This window comes from Lacerta agilis, chromosome 11 (genome assembly GCF_009819535.1).
Source record: "Lacerta agilis isolate rLacAgi1 chromosome 11, rLacAgi1.pri, whole genome shotgun sequence".
Classification (NCBI taxonomy): domain Eukaryota; kingdom Metazoa; phylum Chordata; class Lepidosauria; order Squamata; family Lacertidae; genus Lacerta; species Lacerta agilis.
This window is the reverse complement of record NC_046322.1, coordinates 2877624-2898473: the sequence shown is the minus strand read 5'-3', so window position 1 is coordinate 2898473 and position 20850 is coordinate 2877624. Positions and strand designations below refer to the sequence as shown.

General features: G+C 43.5%; 2 protein-coding genes across 3 annotated transcripts in view; one reads left to right on the top strand and one right to left on the bottom strand.

Moving 5' to 3' along the window:
- FAM219A (family with sequence similarity 219 member A) overlaps window positions 1-19559 on the bottom strand; it is a 57263-nt gene extending 37704 nt beyond the window's left edge. For both annotated transcript variants that reach the window (XM_033164161.1, XM_033164160.1), the window contains exon 1: window positions 19406-19559. In XM_033164161.1, the coding sequence (XP_033020052.1) occupies window positions 19406-19465 (60 nt within the window). In that variant the 5' untranslated portion in view covers window positions 19466-19559. The remainder of the gene's footprint in view (window positions 1-19405) is intronic.
- Window positions 19560-20107: 548 nt separating this feature from the next.
- DNAI1 (dynein axonemal intermediate chain 1) overlaps window positions 20108-20850 on the top strand; it is a 148408-nt gene continuing 147665 nt past the window's right edge. The window contains exon 1 of the mRNA XM_033164582.1: window positions 20108-20291. Coding sequence (XP_033020473.1) covers window positions 20259-20291 — 33 coding nt within the window. The 5' untranslated portion in view covers window positions 20108-20258. The remainder of the gene's footprint in view (window positions 20292-20850) is intronic.

Genomic DNA, 20850 nt, shown 5'->3' with positions numbered 1-20850 from the left:
ATAGCACTGGAAAAGAGAACCCTAGAAATCTAATCATACAAAACTAATGCTTAACCGAAATTATTTTTTGAAGACTAGTGTGGAAAGATTAAAGCTTGCACCTTTAACACATAAGGTGAACTCAGAAACCATCTTGTGAGGAGATCAGGAGTGCACTGATTTTGAGAGACCATTAAGGGCATACTTTCATAGAAGGCTCTAGTTACCAGATGCCCCCGCAATTCATCTGAGCATTTGTAGAAACTAGCCTTCTGTACACCGCTTCACCCACTTTTGCTTCTGGTTCAGCTCACTACTGGCATATGATGCCTAGAAGGTTGCCCAGATGAGAATGCAGTGCTCAGTCTGGAAAAGGTCCCCCATCCCTCTCCTAAAGTATTTTCTGTGTGCCTAGTCTCTGCAACCCCAATAACATTTCAGCACGTGAAAGTGAGTTCTCTCTGTATGTGGGCTTTCAGGAGACATTCCCTAGGGTAGCATGGTTGTCTTGAGAAGACAACATCCATACATTTTACTGTGTGGCAGTAGTATCTGTGTGCATGCACACACATACAGTGTTTCACATATCCAAAGTTGAACAGCCAAGGAACATTCCCACCTTCAAACGTCTATGTGAAAATAAATACCAACCTGCAGGAGCAATAGTATCTTTATCTTTCTCAATAGAGAACTGGTGTAGTATGATCTGTTGCAGGTGCTCAACCAGTAGAATAACTCAGTCAAGCACCTATGTTGTGCTGGTTAAATACTCATCAGAGCCAAGAGCCCTTGAGACTCCCTTTTAAGTTTTGGAGTACCACTGCATCAACTGGTATAACAAAAAGGCAGCAGAGGTATCTTCTTCTTCCCAAAGGAGCAAACATCCACACACTGTTTTAGCAATAGGTATTTGCCTCCCAACCTGAACCTCCTTAGAGTACATGCATCCTCCTCCTCCTCCTCTTCCTTGCCCCATTCAGTCCTATGGAGCTGCAATAAACTATACTTTCTGATGGAGGAACCAAAAACAGATAAATAGATACACACTGTTCTTTTTATAGCTTCAACATCAGCCAAGCTCTTCTCTCTCCAGTTTAAAAGGTAAAGGGACCCCTGACCATTAGGTCCAGTCATGTCCGACTCTGGGGTTGCGGCGCTCATCCCGCTCTATAAGCCATGGGAGCCAGCGTTTGTCCGCAGACAGCTTCCGGGTCATGTGGCCAGCATGACAAAGCCGCTTTCTGGTGAACCAGAGCAGCACACAGAAACGCCGTTTACCTTCCCGCTGGAGCGGCCCCTATTTATCTACTTGCACTTTGACGTGCTTTCGAACTGCTAGGTGGGCAGGAGCTGGGACTGAGCAACGGGAGCTCACCCCGTCGTGGGGATTTGAACCGCCAACCTTCTGATCAGCGAGCCCTAGACTCTGTGGTTTAACCCACAGCGCCACCTGGGTTTGAGATCTCAAAAGCTTGCACCCTATTAGGTTGGCTTAATAAAAGTACTGTATTGTCCTAATATGGATTTCAGAATATAACTAGGTAGGTCTCAAGTCAAATATGTTAACTGAATTACAGTGGCCACAAAAAAGACCAAAACCGTATCCTCTGGATCCCCTCCTATTGCTTTTTGGAAGTGGGAAAATGTGGCTTGCAAGCCACAGCCAATGCAGTGTTTTCTCAGTAATTTGACAAGCAAAGTTCTAGGATCAGAAAAACCAAATGGCATCAGATTCTTCAACTGAAATTCCTGACCAACACCATTTTTCTTAGTGTGGAATTGGAGAAATAATAAGATTTTCCCTGTGGCAGAAATCTCTCTATTTCTTGGCCTTCATAAATAACGAAGTCAGCAACTAAGAAGGCTTGTATCCCCCAAGAAGTTAAACCTTGAGCTATAAATTGACTTTCTGATACAGTGACTGTCAAAAGAAGAGCTGTACTACAAGTAATACTGCAGCTTTCCTTTTAATATTTCTTCACACCCCCGGATTCCAATTTCTAATGAAAACACCCTAAAACTGAATTCTTAGCATTATTTAATATTTACGTTACACCCACCCAAATTTCTACAGGGAACACTGGGTGAGGGAGAAGAATGATGCTGCAAATGCTTGTTGTCTATGGCAACACCATATAATTCAGACTGCAGCTGCAATCAACATTAATAACTCGCTCCATCTAAAAAGTGCAGGTAGGCTGGCCACAAGCAGAGGGCTAGATCCGGATATGTAATGAGCAAAGATCCACTTACACTGGAGGAAGGAAACATGGAGGCCTCCCCCCCCTCCCGCTTAAAAGCCATTCAGGAAGGCTGGGGAACTCTCCAGAACAGTAGGGAAACTGGAGCTGGTGGCTGCCAGAAGAAGGAGGAATCTGTAAGTATCACCTCCCAGCGAGCGTCTCCAGCTAATGGAGAGGCAAGTCTGGATTCAGTCCATAGTATTGGGGTGGAATCTGAATTACTGCAATGGGCGCTCTGTGAAGCTTCCCTTGCACTAGATCCCGTAAACTGCGGTTAGTACAAAATGCTTCAGCACAATTGCAGGCAGGGGTGAGGCCAAGTCAGCATATACGGTAACACCCATGCTCAGAGATTTGTACTGGATGCTGATCTGCTAGCAGGCCAGGTTCAAGGTGCTACTGTTAGTCTATAAAGCCCTTAAAAACTTGGGACCAGTTTCCCTACAAGATCACCTTACTCTACACGTGCCCACTTGACGACATTGATCAGCAGAACTGGCACTGCTACAGGTGTTGTGTTGTACCCTTTCTGCATTTGTAAGAAACTCGGTCATTTAGTGTGGCACCACCTACACTCCTGAACTCCCTGCCTATTGATATCAAGCAGATGCCTTTGCTGTACTCTTTTTGGTGCCTGTTAAAAACATTTTTGTTTAGACAAGTCCACCCAGATGCTTGAAATATGGTTTAATATCTCTGAGCAGGAATTTCTCTCAGGTAACAGATTAGAAATCATTAAATTACAATCTTTTTCCCCACTGGAAAAATGGTATTTCACCAAAATCTGCCAAAATTCTGTTGATAAGCCAGAGTTTTGCCCTTGCTGCAATAAAGCCCTGTCCAACTATTTATTTTTCCTATAAGGTGAATGTCAATCATTTATTTTATTTATATACATAATTAATTAATTTCTGTGCCACACTTGATCCAAGGATCACAGGGCAGTTTAGAATACAAAAACACAAAAACACATAATATATTAACAAACAAAAACAGCCCCCCCCAATATACAGTTATATCTATATGGGAGCAGGCAAAAGGCTGCACTTCAAGATAGCATGCAGGTGTTTGTACCAAACCTTTGCCCGGCTTCCAGACACTGCGCTCAAGCCAGGGCTTACCTGCATAGTCTCACCCTGGATTGCTATTTGGTTAGATCAGAGTTTAATGGAATGCTGGGAACAGGGCACCGGGGTGCAAATATCTGCCCGGTGCCCCCCCGGATGCCCAGTCCCAGGCACCTCAGCGTCTTGCTGGCCGGCCGCATCAGCATCTTGCTGGCTCGGTTGCCCCCAAACTCGCAGCGCAGAGCCGCCCACAGCAGAAGAGCCCACTGTGGCACTCTGACCGTTGGGTGGGCTCTTCCCCGGACTCAACTCTCGGGCCCCGGACTCTCGGCCTGGCACCCCAAGAGCCTGGTGCCCCACACCTCTAGCGCTTATGGGTAAGACGGCCCTGGCTGGGAAACTGCATTTTAAAGACTTAGCTGGAACATGAAACAAAATACTGTACTTTGTTTCTCTTTGGTTCTCCAACCATACTTTCTCTTCCTGGATAGTCCCTCCCATTCCCCACTCCACCTCAGCAAACATGAGTTCCAAAAATATGTACAGTCATTACTCAGACTATTTTGGGATTTGGTCTCATAGTGTTTTATACATCTGGAAGTCTTGGGTTCCCCCAATCCTGCACCCCCCCTTCTGTACAATGGTAGCGTGTCATTTTGGTTACACCATGATCCAGACTGGGAGAATGAGCTCACTTCTAGTATATAGGATTGCAATAAATACTTTCCATAGTCAATCAAAATGGGAAACCCAAGAGAATAGCTTAGTCAATGCACATTACTGACAGGACACGATTCCGAAAGAGGTATGCAAGCTAGCATTTTTAATAAAAATCTCTCTGGAGGAAAAGGGATTGCAAAAGGAGAACCGTTTACATAGGGAAAATTACTGGCTGCTTCCTATTAAGCAACCAGCAGCAGTTTCCTGAACAGAGGAGAGAGAATCTTTTGAAGCTACTGTGCAAGCCAAATTGAATTTGCCCTTTTCCTTTTCTTATCTTCTGGCATTTCAGAGAGAAGGGTCAGCAGGCACTCTGAATGCCGAAATCTCCCTCCTGGCTTACCATCATCATTAGAGGGGATCAGCTGATCCAGCAATACATGCATATTTAGCAGTGTATCTGCATCCCAGCTGTCTATGGGGTAATGCAGACTTCAAAGTAAAAAATAAAATAAAAAACACATCCCAACTTGCTTTGCTGGCAGAACTACATCTTCACTTGGACAGCTGCCTTTGTACTTGAGAAGCTACTTATTGCATAATAGAGAGACACCTCACACCCCAGAGTCACAGTTGTTCTCTTCCTCATCCCCCTACCTATGAAGCCAAAACAATGCCTATTTTTTCAACAAGGAGACATGGTTAATTGATCCAGGGAGATTATTTCCATTTCAAGAGGGGCTATTTTTGCATTTCAAAAGAATGCTACTGGAAAGAAGCAGGCCGTTTAATTTTTAATTTTTTTAAGGAGCTCTTGCAAGTATATGCTAATAGTCAATCTGGTAATGTTACTCTCCCAACAATGAACTGTTATCAATGAACAATGAAATGTCAATAGAAAAAAAAAATAGTTGTCACCAGAAATGGTTAGCAGTACCCCACAAAAGTAACCTTTGGTTCTACTCTAACAAAATCAAGAGAGAGAAGATGCACAGCCCTTTTGAGCAGTAACCTTTTTTAAAAAAAAATCAAATCTTTTACCATGTTATGTGTCCTAGAAAGGCTGCTAACTGAAATGGTTGTCCAATCACTTCACAGAGTTGTTACTGAGAGCCAAGGCAACCAGGGTTTGGGGACTACAAGTAGGAGCAGTGATTCAAGAGTCTGAAGACATAAAGGCATATTGATTTAGATTTGACAGGTCTCTTGTCCCCAAATGCCTTCAAAACCTACAATTCTGATTGGCAAGTCTGCAGGAAATAGGCATATATATTGAGATTTAGTTTATCTACCAACAGGCCCTTTCAGAAAGGCTTTCAGTGCTGACTAATAAGGGGCTCCATTCTTCCAACAACCTGAGTGCCATTTAGCCAGGACAACGGCCAGGGTCTAGAGTACAAAGCAAGGGAGATGGTTTAGGCAGGGAGGTGAGTTGTTATATTTGCCCACCTCCTCTGTGAGACAACAAGGTCCTTCACTGGAGGGGATGAAGATTTTCCTTATGGCTGTCGAGACCCAGAGACACTGAGCTATCCTAAAGTGACATGCTGGGATAGGTCAGAGCCACACCAGAGTTATACCTCCTCATCTTCTAAATGCAGTGAAACGCCACAATCATGCAAACTGAAGTTCTCCTTTGAAACAAAATAGGAAATTCTTTCCAGTAGCACCTTAGAGACCAACTGAGTTTGTTCTTGGTATGAGCTTTCGTGTGCATGCACACTTCTTCAGATACACTGAAACAGAAGTCACCAGATCCTTAAATATAGTGAGGGAGTGGGGAGGGGTATTACTCAGAAGGGTGGTGGGAATGGGTGATCAGCTGATAGGTGTGGAAAACCTGTTGACAAAGGCTGCAATTAGTCTTGCAGGGAAAGGCAAGGGGTGAGATGGCTAAAGATAGCTTTGTTATGTATAATGAGATAAGAATCCAATGTCTTTGTTCAAACCAGGTTTCTCCATGGTTTTCAGTTTGGTGATTAGTTGGAATTCAGCCACTTCTGAATTTCCACACCTATCAGCTGATCACCCATTCCCACCACCCTTCTGAGTAATACCCCTCCCCACTCCCTCACTATATTTAAGGATCTGGTGACTTCTGTTTCAGTGTATCTGAAGAAGTGTGCATGCACACAAAAGCTCATACCAAGAACAAACTCAGTTGGTCTCTAAGGTGCTACTGGAAAGAATTTCCTATTTTGTTTCGACTATGGCAGACCAACACGGCTACCCACCTGTAACTTCTCCTTTGAAGTTATTGTTTCCCCAATCCCTTCCTTGGCAGAGATCTTTCAAAAAAATGTGATTCAGTTGTTTGGCTTAATAGGTCTGCTTATAACTCATTCAGCATAGTGACTATAGCAAATAGACTGCCCCCTCCCTCTGCTTTCCAACAAAGGATGGGGTCATTAATAATGCACTCTGTATCTCGTCCCCTCTGCAGTGACTGAATTCTCGTCTGTGCTGTTCTGATTCTTTCTTCCAGCCAGATGCATGTGGCAACCTGCTTCAAAGCACTGCTGTCGCCATCCAATACGCTGACACGCAGAGCGCTGACCCTATTTCCAAGCCATTATGACAACTTAGCCATCTCCCCAGCACTTCCTTCTGGGAAGCTAACATGCCAGCCCAATCTCTAAGCAGCTATAGCATGCATAGTGACAGGGCAAAAAAAATTGTGGCTTCTTTTGGTGGGCTGGCAAATCATATACACTTGTAAGGATGTAGCAGGATTTTTTTTTTAAACCCTCCATTGTAGGACTACAGATCCAGAACATAGAACAGATGCCATAACTAGCACTATCAATAAGATCACATCCCTATAATGTTGTTGTTGTTGTTGTTGTTGTTGTTGTTGTTTAGTCATTTAGTCGTGTCCGACTCCTCGTGACCCCATGGACCGGAGCATGCCAGGCACCCCTATAATACATGTCATTTAATTCAGGAGTACAACCACACATCTCTTCTTAGGGCAAAGGGAGTAGCAGAATTTAGATTTCCTTCCCCCAGAGGCTGCAAGTTGAAAGGGCAGAACAATCCATCTGGATTGAGAGTAAGAAATAGTTAAAGGGCATTACAGATAACTGGTATTTAGTTACCTTGAGCACGCACCTCTACAAGCACAAGCTTCATGGAATTCCTTGTTGGTGTAATGTGAACAATGGGTTAAATTACAATGCTGGGGGCTCAGGTCTTGAGGAGTATAGTCCCCCCCCCCCAAGGTCTGGATGTCCTGCGATAAGGATGTCGGTGCACTGGGCTACCATAGCAACACCACTGAGGTCGAGGGTATGACCTGCTGAGTCATTCACCTTCCCACTGGTTCAGAAAATATGCCAATGTGTAGAGACGGGTATAATAGTCTCTAGGACCATTGCTTTCCTTATGTCTTGTCTTCTCCTGTCCTGTCCAAGTCCTATTGTGCTTGCGTGTCAGGGTCGGACTATGAATCTGTGCGTGTCAGGAAAAGAGGCTGTGGGTTTTGCACAGCAGCATTAGGTAGCCTGGGGATAGTGTGAGCAGATCTCTCTGTACTTAGGTATCTTTAGAGACCAGAAGAACTGCATAGAGAGTAGTGTTTAGCTCTTGTGTCTGGAGACAATAAAGACATTGTTCCTTAGAGCTGTGTGGGAGAGGAGTTTTCCCCTGAACTGGGGACTCTGGAAGAAGTTGTTCTGCTGGGAGCAGGAAATCTCTGGAGACCCTGTTGGGGCTCCGCATACTCTGCTGATACATCACACGGGTTGAGGTGTGGTGGACTACCAACCGTCTTCCACAAGTCACCAACAGTCCTGACTGAGGTAAGAACGTGTGAATCTGCAAACACAGAACTCCTTTCCAAATGAGCACCAAAGGCCTATTTAGGAAAGTTTTTAATGTTTGATGTTTTATTGTGCTTTTAATATTCTGTGGGAGCTGCCTAGAGTGGCTGGGGAAACCTAGCCAGATGGGCGGGGTATAAATAAATAAATGAATTATTATTATTATTATTATTATTATTATTATTATTTCAATGCCACATCATTTTGTTACTCAAAAGAATATGGATTTAGTTGCTGAGATTCTGCACATTCCTAGCAGAATATAGAGTAAAAATGATATTAATTAGTATATAAAGGAAAATATGTGATAAATTAATGGATGTGGAAACTGCTTAAGGAGGATTGACAATGAAAACCAGAAAGGGGAGATAGGGGGAAGCCCACCCAATGATGTTTATGGAAAAAGTGAAAGTGAAGTAAGAATCGTGTGTGTTTTGTTTGTCTTTTTTGTTTGTGTTTTACGTGTATATTTGGAAAAACGAATAAAAACATTTATAAAAAAGAGATTCTGCACATTCCTATTTTAGACACAAGCAGAAGGTAATCTGTTGCGGTAAGAACACCTCATTTTCTTAGTTTTATCTGTGAAAGCAAAACTGATAGCTTATGTACAATAGCTAAAAAACAAAAAACCTGTCAATGTAGTAGATAGGAATGTGACCCAAGTCTGAAGTTCAAGTATTACCTGATCCATATAAGCTATTAGTTACAGGTAGGTAGCTGTGTTGATCTGCCATAGTCGAAACAAAATTTAAAAATTCCTTCCAGTAGCACCTTAGTTGGTCTCTAAGGTGCTACTGGAAGGAATTTTTTTATTATGTTTCGACATATAGCTATTAGTTGGTCTTAGAAAAACTACAGTTAACCTTGTCCCTTGAACTTTACATGTGGATAGTACTGACCTACTTTTACAGAGCTACTATTAAGAATGACTGAGAATGTATGTGAAGCACTTTGGGCACAAAAAGCTATTTTGGAATACTCTATGTACAAGAATGAATCTTTATTCTTATGGCTAAACAGCCAGCATAGTAAAACCAGATTTTCAGCATAATTTTTACATAAACATTATGTATAAGGAATTGTAAATCTTTTTTCTTCTAATTTTTATTGATTATGCAAATACAAATGAAACGAAGAATGCAAACATTTCTACTAAATACACAAAGAAAAAAGACGAAAAAGAAAAAAAAGAAACAAAACGAAACAGAACAGAACAGAACACAAACAGTAAAAAACCTAAGTATAATACAAAGTAACTATAATAGTCATCCCAGAATGTCATTTCTTTACCTGAATACTGACCCTTCTGGGCTGAATCTCTTTCTATTATACTTTTGGTTTTTGATTTTGACTTCCGTCGACCTCATGGTGATTCATTTCCTATAACTAGTACCATTTCTCTGTGTTTCAATATACTCCTTATCTTGGTATAAGGAGACATTTCCCCACTTACGGGTTTATTCTAAACACAACCAAACATTGGCTGTTGAACCTTGACTTGATAGGTAGCTATTCAGACATTCCCATTCCTTCTGGACTATTTTATTTGACTTGTTCCTTAAGGCTTCAGTCAACTTAGCGAGTTTCCAAGTACTCTATTTTCTTTTGTTGACCAATTCACCCAAGTATTTTCATCTGATATGCATGATGGATTTAGAGACCCCTGCACTTTTAGGATAGTCTAAGAATGAACAGCCAGCATGATGTGTCTCTTTGCCTTGTAAACAGCATTCTGCCTTGGAATACATTTGCCGCTGCACTGTTTTTCAACAATGCACAAGACTCTTGAATGCAGTCTTACAAGATAGTCAATAAAAGAGGAAATTCTACACTACTATTTATTTGCAATTCAAACTTTACCCTGTGTGTTGGGACAATAATTTGTTTTCTTAGAAGTTTAGCCTCTGGCCAGACATTGTTTTGAATTTTAGGATTTGACAGGTTTCATTTGCCAACAGCAATTCTTCCTTTATCAGTTTTAGTTTTATCTTCCCACAAGGTCCCTGAAGCAAGCTTCCTGGCCAGTGACTGATATCCAGCGATCAAAATCAATACTAACAAACAATAACCACTCTTTTTCTAAGATAAAAGGAGCTTGCTTCCTTACCTTCGCTGACCACCTGAGGGCTAGAATCCATTTATTCAAGTCAGCCACATAGTTTGAAGTGTGTGCTTTAAAAAATGGCATAAGAGTCTTGCTATGTCAAATGTTTTCCTTTCCAGAAAGGAAGACAAGGAAACTGTTCTTAGCAAGAAGCTTGCTTAGTGCAGACTGGACAACCTGAGGTCAATGTACCTCTTTACTCCAAACCTGATATACATATTTTAAAGGTCCACCATATTTTTTAAAATTGTATTCTTTGTAATTTTAAATATTGTTTTTAAAGTTGTATTGTTGCAACCTGCTCTGGGACCTCAGGGTGAAGAGCAGATAATGAATTACAACAACAACAACAACAACAACAACAACAACAACAACAGTAATTACTACAAATCACTACAGGAGATGGCATTGTGGGGACAGCTGTGTGTGACATGAGCTACCCTAAGCTAAATGCTGACATCTGAAGTTGAGAAAGCGGCAAATATATACATGGTACACAAGAGGATAAAACAAGTAATAATAAGAAACAGCAACACACAAGCTTACTGGAGAAGTAAGTATCTGAATATTCATTGCAATAGGAGAAAGCCAAAATAAGAGAGTCAATGTTGTGTAGCAGAGAGAATGTTTGTCTAGGATCCAGAAGAGCTGGGTTCAAAGCAGACGACCACTATGACACTTAGAAGTTGGCCTTGGGTAGTCTCTGTGACTCAGTCTAAGCTACCCTCTAATGAGGGCAATGTGCTGGTGCGATACCTTGAGCTACCTGGAGGAAGGGTGGGATTAAAAAATGTGACACGCGACTATTTACTTCAGTATATCCCACAGTACTCTGGGGGGAAGGTTCCTCTTAGTCTTGCAACTGTAGATCAGTCTTAGCAGAGCATGTGTGCATTCAAACTCAAAAAATTGGCTTCGCTTCCCACTAACCTCACATATTTGTTTAAACACACCATACTAAGATGTTCAGTTCTCACATTCAAGACACATCTACATGGAAGGAAAGTTTCGTTGATTTCTGCTTACGATCACAGCCCATGCAGGCAAGGAAAAGCACACTACAGTCTAGTTCAATAGAAGAAGCTTCTACCAATGAAGGCCTGAAGCACTGGTCCACTGCCAAGAGCATTGGCTGGCAACATATTACTGCAGCCAGGACCAAAGGAGGTCTTCTAGTGCTTACAGCAATATCAGAAAAGGGGGAAAGCACAGTCAGCAAGCAGCCCTATTGTTCTGGTCACCGACAATACAGTACTTCAGATCTGAGTAGGTTATACTGACCTGGGGAATAAATAAAAAAACCAGCTTCTTAGCAAGAGCACACAAAGCCCAATTTAAGCAAGCATGAGCATGTAACTAGTTTTACAAAAGCAGCACACTGGCAGCTAAACCTTCTGTATATGGATTTAGGACAGGAGTGGGCAACGCATCCTCCAAGCAGGTTTTGTATAGCTCAAGGAGTCATATTAATTCCACCTTTTTACTCTCAAGCGTGTGCTTTAAGTCTTTGTAGCTATGCTGACCCTAGAGGGCAAAAAAAACAGAGAAGGTATATGCTGAGCTTTTGAGTTAAATACTCATTGATGCATTGGTGTTCAGATAAACACAGTCTAGCAAAGGAAATGCACCCATGAGTTGGTGTGGCTTTCCCAGTTAATTCTGATTTTAGCAATTTGGCTGTAAGAAGTAAAGCCGCCACTAGCAAGGACTGGGGATGACAATGGAGTAACTTCACCCTTATAGATCTCAAAAATAGTGTCTTGCAGAGAATCTTGCTCTCTATATCCAAGCGAGCCCAACTCAACAGATACCGGTATTTCATTCCAAGCAACAAATAGAACTGGGATACCCATTTGATTCCAGCTGAGTCACAGAAGAATCTTTGGAGGAAGCACAGTGCTCTTCTGCGTTCTACAGACTAGATGAGCCCACACCCTGCATGGACTCGCCTACACTGTCAGCAGCCAAGTTCATGGATGGCATCCTAAAACTGAATCTAGTTTTTCAGCATGAGGCAAGGCAAAAAAAAAAAAAGGAAAGCTAGAAGAATATGCAACAAATGATGCCTACTGCATATCTAGGAGGAGTATTCTATGTTCCAGTAGCCCCTGGAGTGATCTCATCTTGAATGGAATTACTCTGGGAGATTTGTGCCAGCAGTGTTGCTTTTTCACCCGAGCATGTGGGTCTCCTGAAAGCTACAATCTTTTTATTTATTCTTGGACTTCAAACTACTTGCATGTGTAACCTTGGTTGAGTCATAAGTAGTTATTTAAGCTACTCACTCAAATAATATAAGGGTAGGACCTGCTCAGAAATGGAGCAGTCTTTCAAGTCTTGCTTTATTGCAGAAGAAGGTTACAGAAGAGAGCCAGTGTGGTGTAGTGGTTAAGAGCGGTAGACTCATTATCTGGGGAACCGGGTTCGCGTCTCCACTCCTCCACATGCAGCTGCTGGGTGACCTTGGGCTAGTCACACTTCTCTGAAGTCTCTCAGCCCCACTCACCTCACAGAGTGTTTGTTGTGGGGGAGGAAGGGAAAGGAGAATGTTAGCCGCTTTGAGACTCCTTCGGGTAGTGAAAAGCGGGATATCAAATCCAAACTCTTCTTCTTCTTCTTCTACTGAAGAAGTCAAGTCTTCAATTCTTCAAAGTAATTGTCCAACCAGGTCTTCTATTCTTCCAGTAACTGTCCAACCAGGTTACTAGATGGAATAAGGTATCATGTGATACCACAGCTATTTACAGATAGGGAATCAATTAGCTTAACTGTCAGGTTGCTGGAGAGTTTAGGCCAGAAATGTTTCAGGTGAGTTTTTAAGCACAACTATAGAAGTTCACTCAGCTCTCAGTTCACACATCTGTAATTGCATTATCAAGCTGCACAGCCCAGCCCAAACTAAGGTGAATTTGCATTTAAGAAACCTCAGGCAGAAATCCTGGAGTTCAAAAGTGTTGCAGTCTACTTCTCCAATGGCAACTTTCTGAACTCCAGAAATAAGCACTTATCAGGAAAAACACAAGGAGGATTAAACATGGATTTCATGGAGTAGGGAAGCAAGGATCAGATGCTATTGAGATATGGAAAACTAAACAGTTCCAAACATGATCAGCTGTAAGTGACCCCCTTTCACAAACTGTGGTAGAGAATTCCCCCATGTTCACCAAATTGCTATACAGGGAGAGAAAAGAAGAGACTGAATTTTAAAGGTACCCATGGCAGCCAAGCAACTGAGTGTTTCTTCAACATTGACAGCTACTGTATATACCACACTTGGATGCATGGAAGCAGATCTACATCTATTGGTAAAACATGTACTGATTACGGTTTTGCATCTTTGAGTAAAGCAATTCTGTAAGCAATCATTCAGTACCTGATTTTATTTATTTTATATTAAGCTACACGGTTATTCTTGTACACCTTGAGCTTTTTAGAAAAGGTAATAAATGTAATAAATACTGTATATTAAGCCATCCTATAAATCAGCCCTGGAACAATACAAAAGGTAAGAAACCACTTGAACCTATAATCTAGCTCTTCCTCCCTTTGAAGCATTAAAATACCAACTCCTGGCTTTCTCCTCTGTCCTGATAAATCATTTTTTGTCTACTGAATGAAGCTATCTGATACTGCTAAAACAGTGGACGTGAACAAAAAACTAATAATGTATTCATGATTTATATTAATTTTTACTGCTGATATGAGTAAATCCCATGTTAGATTTACCCTATTCCATATACCAACCTTTAAAAAGGAATTGCTTTACAATGGATCATAATCAATGAATACTTATTTAGATCAAGACAAGACAGATTCCCAAATAATTAATTGGCATACTGTTCATAGATTCTAATTTAGTTAATTTAAAAATGCAGAACAGTTAAGTCTAATACTTATGTGGAATCTAAAAAAAGTATACAATATTATCTAGTTGTATCAAAATGTTTTCTGAACAAATATGACGACAGGAGATAATGTCATGTGTAACGAACACTCTTCCATCTCCTTTGACTAACTGAATCTGAGTGTTTAACTGCAGCATGCTAAAGTTTCTACATCTAAAGCAAAAAGAACAGATTAGCACTTGGCAGCCTTTTCTTGGTTTTCCAATAAGGCTGAAATTTAGGCACATATATTCATGTGCAAACAGCCTCTTCTCAAGAGTTACACTTTTACACAGTTCTGAATACCTCTAGTGGACTTTGCTTACTACAACAGTTAGAGGTACTGGCCCACACCATTTACGTCCAAGCTTAAATATGCAGAAAACACAGTGGAAGCAACACAGATGGGAAAATCACACACCAGCAGCCTAACTCTTTGCATGCTTGCACAGGAGTCCCACTGAATGCAATTAGTCTTCCTTTCCAAGTGTGCACAGGATTGCCACCACCTGCCACTTCACTTGCAAGAGCACTTGTGCCTTGATTAAGAGGTGATCTTTCCCCTCAATCTTCTGGGGGAAGAGAGAGAGAAGAGCAAAGATGCTGAAGTGTTCTGCATGGATGGGACCAGAGAAGAGGACAAGCAATTAAGGCTTGTTACGAAAACAAGCAAGCACTATGGAGCGTGCTCCCAACAAAAGAGCAAACCTGATGCTGTTAAACCAAAGGGGCATAAAGATGAGTTGCAAGCAGAATAGGCCTACATTACCTTCCCTTCTATAGGTCCCCTATATGAGAAGGCAGACTCATAGAAAAATCAAGAGCAGCCTCTACCAACCTGCATTCTTCCCTCAGGACACCCCCAGTCCTTGGGGACCACAACTTCTGCCAGCTCCTGCTTACAAAACTGGTAAGTTCTGGAGGTTGTTCTTTTTTTCCTTAAAGTCCTGTATGCTATAAGAGAAAATATGCACACTCACACTTTTATGCACACAAAATGCTGTATGGATGAGAAGATGTATTTATTGACATGAAGACATTAAGGAAAGCTAAGACAGGCAACAGTGATTATATCTCATGCTTTATGAGCCACAACTAAGAGATTCAGTTTTATCTGCTATTTGCACAAATATCTAAAATTCATTTCTGCCTGTACTCCAAATTTCCAAGGACTGCAGATGAAAGCATGCAAGACAAGAGGTTATACACATTAGAAGTTCTTATCCAGGGGCTGAAAAGCCATTTTCCAATAGCCAGAGTGAAAATGTAAAACAAAGTTCACGGAATATCAAGAGAAACTGACCACAAGGGCAGACAGTAGATGGAATATATAACATGATTCGCTGAATAGTTTGTGAATTTTGCAGCTATGGAATGGGCCCTCCGCAAAAATCACGGCATAGTTTCTTTTAAGAAGTTTTATATTCTTGTAGCAGCAAAAATTCAAAATATGGTAGTTATATTTGCTACAGAAGCAAAATCAAACAAACCCCAACAAGGATTCCAAGGCAGGTACCAGTGCTTCTATGGGCTGCACAACACCTTATATTCTTTGACATCTCCATTGCCACTTTATTCTCTCCCTTTTTTTAGCGTTAAAGTGTAGAATTCAACCAAGCACTAGAGAGATTGTTTCATCACCATTAGAGAAATTCTATCAGAACCATCTCCCCTCTCCTCCTGCTGTACAATGTTCTGACCTTCCAGAGCAGTTTTGCAGGAGGCATGGGGGTGGAGAGGGGGTGAAACCCTATTGTGCTAGCACGAGTCCTTGCATCGGCTTGCACTAACAGGTTAGCTGAATTCAGCCAAATATGTCTACTCCACTTTTCTTTATAAATAAATTCAAAGAACCTTACAAAAACATGAAAAGTAATTACAATCAGATTTTTTAAAATATAATGATAAAACAAGAGCGGGTCAACACAAGTTTTAAAGCAGGAAGATAAAAACATCAAAGCACATTAAAACATGAACAAAAATTAAAAAAAAAAAAAAAGATTTTAGCAGCATGCCTGAAGCTGAAAAGTGGAAGTGGGAAACCACAGGACTGGCAGCTGAATGAGGCCATCCAGTCCTTTCTGTCTGCTCCCTGAGACACTCTCCAGACAATGCCCCCTCTCAACATCCCTGCTTCACACAATCCTTGGGTATTTTTGCCTGGCTGGAATGTGCCTTTAAACCTCATTAATGACTGGAATAAAAAAGGAGTATAGAAAGAAACCAGCTTACTGCCCCAAGGTAAAATTTACTTGTGCTGCTCTTCCCACTTTGCCCCTGTCACTGCCTACCACCCCCATGTGGCCCCCAGAACACTGACCAGTAGGGAATGTGGCTCTCAAGCTGAAAAGGGTTTCCCACTCCTGCTTAGAACGGAGGGAGCCAGACACATTTCTCTAAGGAAAGAGTTGCATAACCTGGATACTAGAGTATAAAAAATATTCATCCCATGTGCCAACCAACCAACCAACCATACCTCTCAAAGTGGTGCAATGTATAGCAAGGCCTCTGATGTGGAACCAGTAAGCTGGTTTCCCCCGCAAAGAATGCCAACTGAATAATTCAAGCCATAACATTTTCATAATGCAATCTCAAACTAAAATTCATGTTTAAGCAACACTTTTGCCAGTATTTTCATGAACAAGTAGATTTTTGCAAGGATGAGGAACTGCATATGGTTAACTGAGAAGGGGGAAATACAGCTTAGACACAATGCTTCAGGGGGCTCAATTTGTACGTCTCCAGTTAATGGGACATTTTGCTGAACTGTTATTGCACCACTCAGTTCACAATCATGAGTCTTCAAGATCAGAGAGTGAAACATACCCTGATGCTTAAAATACTTAAAGCAAACTGTCAAGACATTACAGACCACCTTTACCTGTTAAGGTGATACCAGGTACTGAGTGGGAAGTTAAAACATCTGAGCAAAGCACGAGCCTGCCAAAATAACCAATTTAAGGATTCCTCTACAATTAAAGGCTGGTCAGTAAATAAACAAATAATTAAAACTACTAGAAAAACTTCACAAGACTAATGCAGGCCAAAAGAAGTCAAATCTCCATTTAGCATTTAACATTGCAGAGGAAAACAACACAGTGCTGTATAACAGAAAAGGGGAAGAAAGTTACATCCAAACAGGAGCACAGAAGGCTTGCCAATGAAGACACATGTTCAGACTAATGATTACTGATGGGAAAGCAGGAGACACTCCCTCCGATTCCCTAATATTCAAATGACTATTATGAGCTGTGTTTTAAACTACAAGATAGGAAATCCAAACCCAATAGGTCATTAGCTTCTCTCTTTTTCTTACAAACTATCTGAGAGATGACAAAGAGCCCTTGATTGGAAAATGGGATAGAATCTCTCACTAATGATGTATGTACATGCAGAAAGAAAAAGTGAGTGTAGAGGATGGAACAAAATGGTTGGAAGTACTGCAGGTGCCCAGAAGCTGCAGCACACGGCCTTGTAGTAATTTAAAATACAATGTAAACAATGTGAATGGCTTGGGTTTAAGAAGCACATACAAATCGGTAAGAATCAGAAACGTACGTGTGTGTTTCAAGCAACAAGACTGGTAATCACTATACGGAGCAGTCAGTGAGAAAGGAGAGGGAATGCAAAGAAACCAATTTTCACCTTCTGTAAAATGAACTACATGACATGGTGGTGACATTTTATCACCCACACAATAAGGGAGTCAACCCCTGATTGGAGGTGCACAGAAGTTGCTCTACATATGGAATCTTTGGGCGGGAGGCAGCATCTCAGAAAACTGTTTGCCTAAGCCTCTTTCAGAACCATTTCGAGGGACAGCAACCTACCACACAGCCATACGCTTCTAATTTAACCCATCACATCTCGCAAGGAACCCAGGCTTTGAAACGCGAACCTTTTCCTCTTAGTCCAGCTCTGGTCATGCAGCAAGGCAAAAATGACTAGTAGTGATTCTCAGCATGCCAAGATTCTAAACACAGATTTCAGCATGAAGGTACAGTCAAATGGTAATAAATCTGTTCTTTCTCTTGCTGCCAGTAGATGCTACCAACATGCAATATTTATCCCTCTCCCCTACATGCTTACAAAAGGATTACGTCATCAAGCCAGCCAGACATGGACCCAAAACATCCAGTCATGTTCCGGTCCCTTCGTGCCTGCCAGTAGCAAGAGAGGCTTCCATAAGCCTCTTGATGAAAGGGGCCTGGAGCAAGCAGATCCCTAGAGCACGATATCATCATGCCAAGAGAACAAGCTAAGGTGGGGGATCCTTCAGGAAAAGGGAGGGTAAGCAGAGCTGCAGAGAAGAAACAGCTGAGCAAACGGAGGGTAAGCAGCTTCCCTGCAACAGAAAGAGTAGTTGACAGCAAAAGGGGCTTCCCGCCGCCCTTTCCTTCTACTGAAGGGTTTGAGAAACCTTAGCACAGGCAGGAGATGTTGTTCCTCCTTATGCCAGCACAGCAATGTGCCTTAAAGTGAGGCCAGTCTCACCACTGCTCAAGGACAAGATTTCCTTTGAACCCTGAGGAAAATATCAGTTTTGGATTTCTGCCTCTGTTGATCTTTTAAAAATAAAATTGCCTTGACCCTGACCTTGTGCTTAAGGGCTCTCAGGGCTCCATTGGGATCCTAACATCCACCGCCTCATATCTGGAGAGAGATCTCTAAGCAATGCTTCATAACAGTCTCACCGAAAACCGTAAAACGCCCCCCCCAAACCCCCACACTCCTGAAGAAAGCTTCTCCAGAGACCCTTGGCACTACAGCTCACCTTATGCCATACTTCTCACCTGTGCATTTTTTATTTTTTTTGCGGAGGCCGGCTGTTTGGTGGGAGCAAAAGCAGGTCAATCACCCTACCATCAAAAACGCAGAGGGGTGTCAGCTAGCTTCTCAAAACTTCCTTTTGAAGGGCGGGGGTGGGGGGGAGCAGGAGGAGAGGAGGGGACACAGTTCAAATCCTGGTCAAGTAAAAACAACGGGGAAAGGATGTTTCTCCACCCAAAGGTGCGAGGTGTGGGTGGGTGGGAGCTCAAGACAGTAAGAGGAAGAATATACTTCGTGACTATTGGGGGGTGCTGCTGCTGCGGGCGGCTGGAGAAACAGCCCCCCCCTAAACGATCTTCTCCCCTCCCGCACATTTTCCCCGATCACTTTCTCCTCCCTCCCCCAGCCGTGTCCTTTGCGAAGGAGGCACCTCCGAGGCCTGGAAGGGCGTCTCCCCTCCATCCATCCACCCCCCCCCCCGCCAAGGCCGGGGCCGAGCCTGCCGCAGAGGTGCGGCCGCGCAACCCCGTGCGTGACCCCTTAAAGGTGTGTGTGTGGGGGAGTGAGAAGCCGGCGGCGCCCCTTCCTGCCACGGGGCGGGGGGGAGGGGGCTTCGGGGGCGCACCCTATTTCCCCCCACTACCACTCCAATATTGCTCATATTGAACCGCCCTGAGTCGTGCGGGGGTGTAGGAATAATAATAATAATAATAATAATAATAATAATAATGGAGGAGAGAAAGAGCAGCAGGTGTGTGTGGTCATGTCCCCCCCCCCTCAAAGAGGAGATGCCGGGGGGGGGGGTTGGAAAGAGGCGACTTATCCTCCCCCCCCCCAATTATTCTTAACGGCGAGGGCTCCTGAGGGGACTCACCAGCGGCTGCATCTCGGCTCTCACGGCGGGCACTTGGAAGCGGTCGATCTCCTCCATCATGGTGCCGGCGGGAGAGGGAGCCGGGCCGGGAAGGCCGAGCGGGCGGAGGGCGGGCGAGAACCGGGAGCTGGAAGAGGACGACGAGGAGGAGGAGGAGGAGGGAGAGGAGGAGGAAGCCCGGCCACCGCCGCCTCAGTGTCGCTGGGACTCGCCCTCCGCCACTGCCGCCGCCGCCGCCTGCCTCATCCCCTCAGAGATGCTCCTGGCGAGGAACGAGAAGAAGGAGACGCGCCGCCGCCGCCTCAGAAAAACCCTCCACAGCCGGCCGCGGTGACTCCGCCCTCTCAGTGCGCACGCGCGAACTCGGGTGCGGGGGGGGTGAAGCGCCGCTCCGGTCCCTGGAGGCTCCTCGGCAGCCTCGTCACGCGCCCCGCCCACCATATCTGCATATTCATCAGAGGGGCGGGGTTGCCGTGATGAGGCAGCGCTGGCTCTCCGTCAGGCTGGACCCCGCCCTCCTCAGGAGTCCTTCTCCGCCCATTGGCTCTTCGCTCCGCAGCCACGACGCAGAGGGCGCTTCCAACTCGGGGACGGAGGGAGACGGACGGTGGACGCGGCCAATCTCAGGCGGGCGCGACTTCTCGTCAATCTCTGTGGTTGGAAAGAGCGGCGGCGGCGGCGGCGGCGATGGGACCCGCTTCCGTTTGGTTGCCATGGATGCCGAGATCAACTTCCGGCAGCTGGCCGACGAAAGCCGGGCGTAAAAAGAAAGAGAGGAGGATTTGAAATAGTAAAGAAAGAGAGTCGGGCGACCACCGCCGGCCATTGACGCAGAGGCAGGAGAGCCGCAGATATGCCCCCGAAAGATAATTCCAAGCGCAGGCAGGTGAGAAAAGGGAAGGAGGGAGGGAAGGAAGGGAGGGGGGTCGGTCGTGACGTCACCAGCCGCACTTGCCCACGACCCCCCTGTGATTGCTGTTGTTGTTGTCCTCATCATAGTCTTCAATGAAAATAGGGATATTCCATTCCATAACGATAATTTTACTCTGGGCAGCTTCCAACATATATAAAAAACATAATTAAACGTTATTATTATTATTATTTTTTAAAAAAACCCTTCTCTAGGCAGGATTTCCCTCAGACTGCTCTGGGGTTGGATAACTCAACACCCTCCAAGCCCATGAAAAAGGGGGCGTCCTAAGGACGATTGGGACATCCCAGGACAGGGTGGATTTGATTTAAATCAAACTGATTTAAATCACGATTTAAATCACTAGTCAGTAAGGCTCAGGGCCGATTTAAATAAAAAAAAATCCGATTTAAGTCTTAGTTTGGCACGTTAACCACTATGCCGCACTGGGTAACTATAGAAAAATACATTTAGACATAACTAAACTTAGATGGAAATGTGACCCACCTCACCCTAGTGACCTGTGTGTATGCTC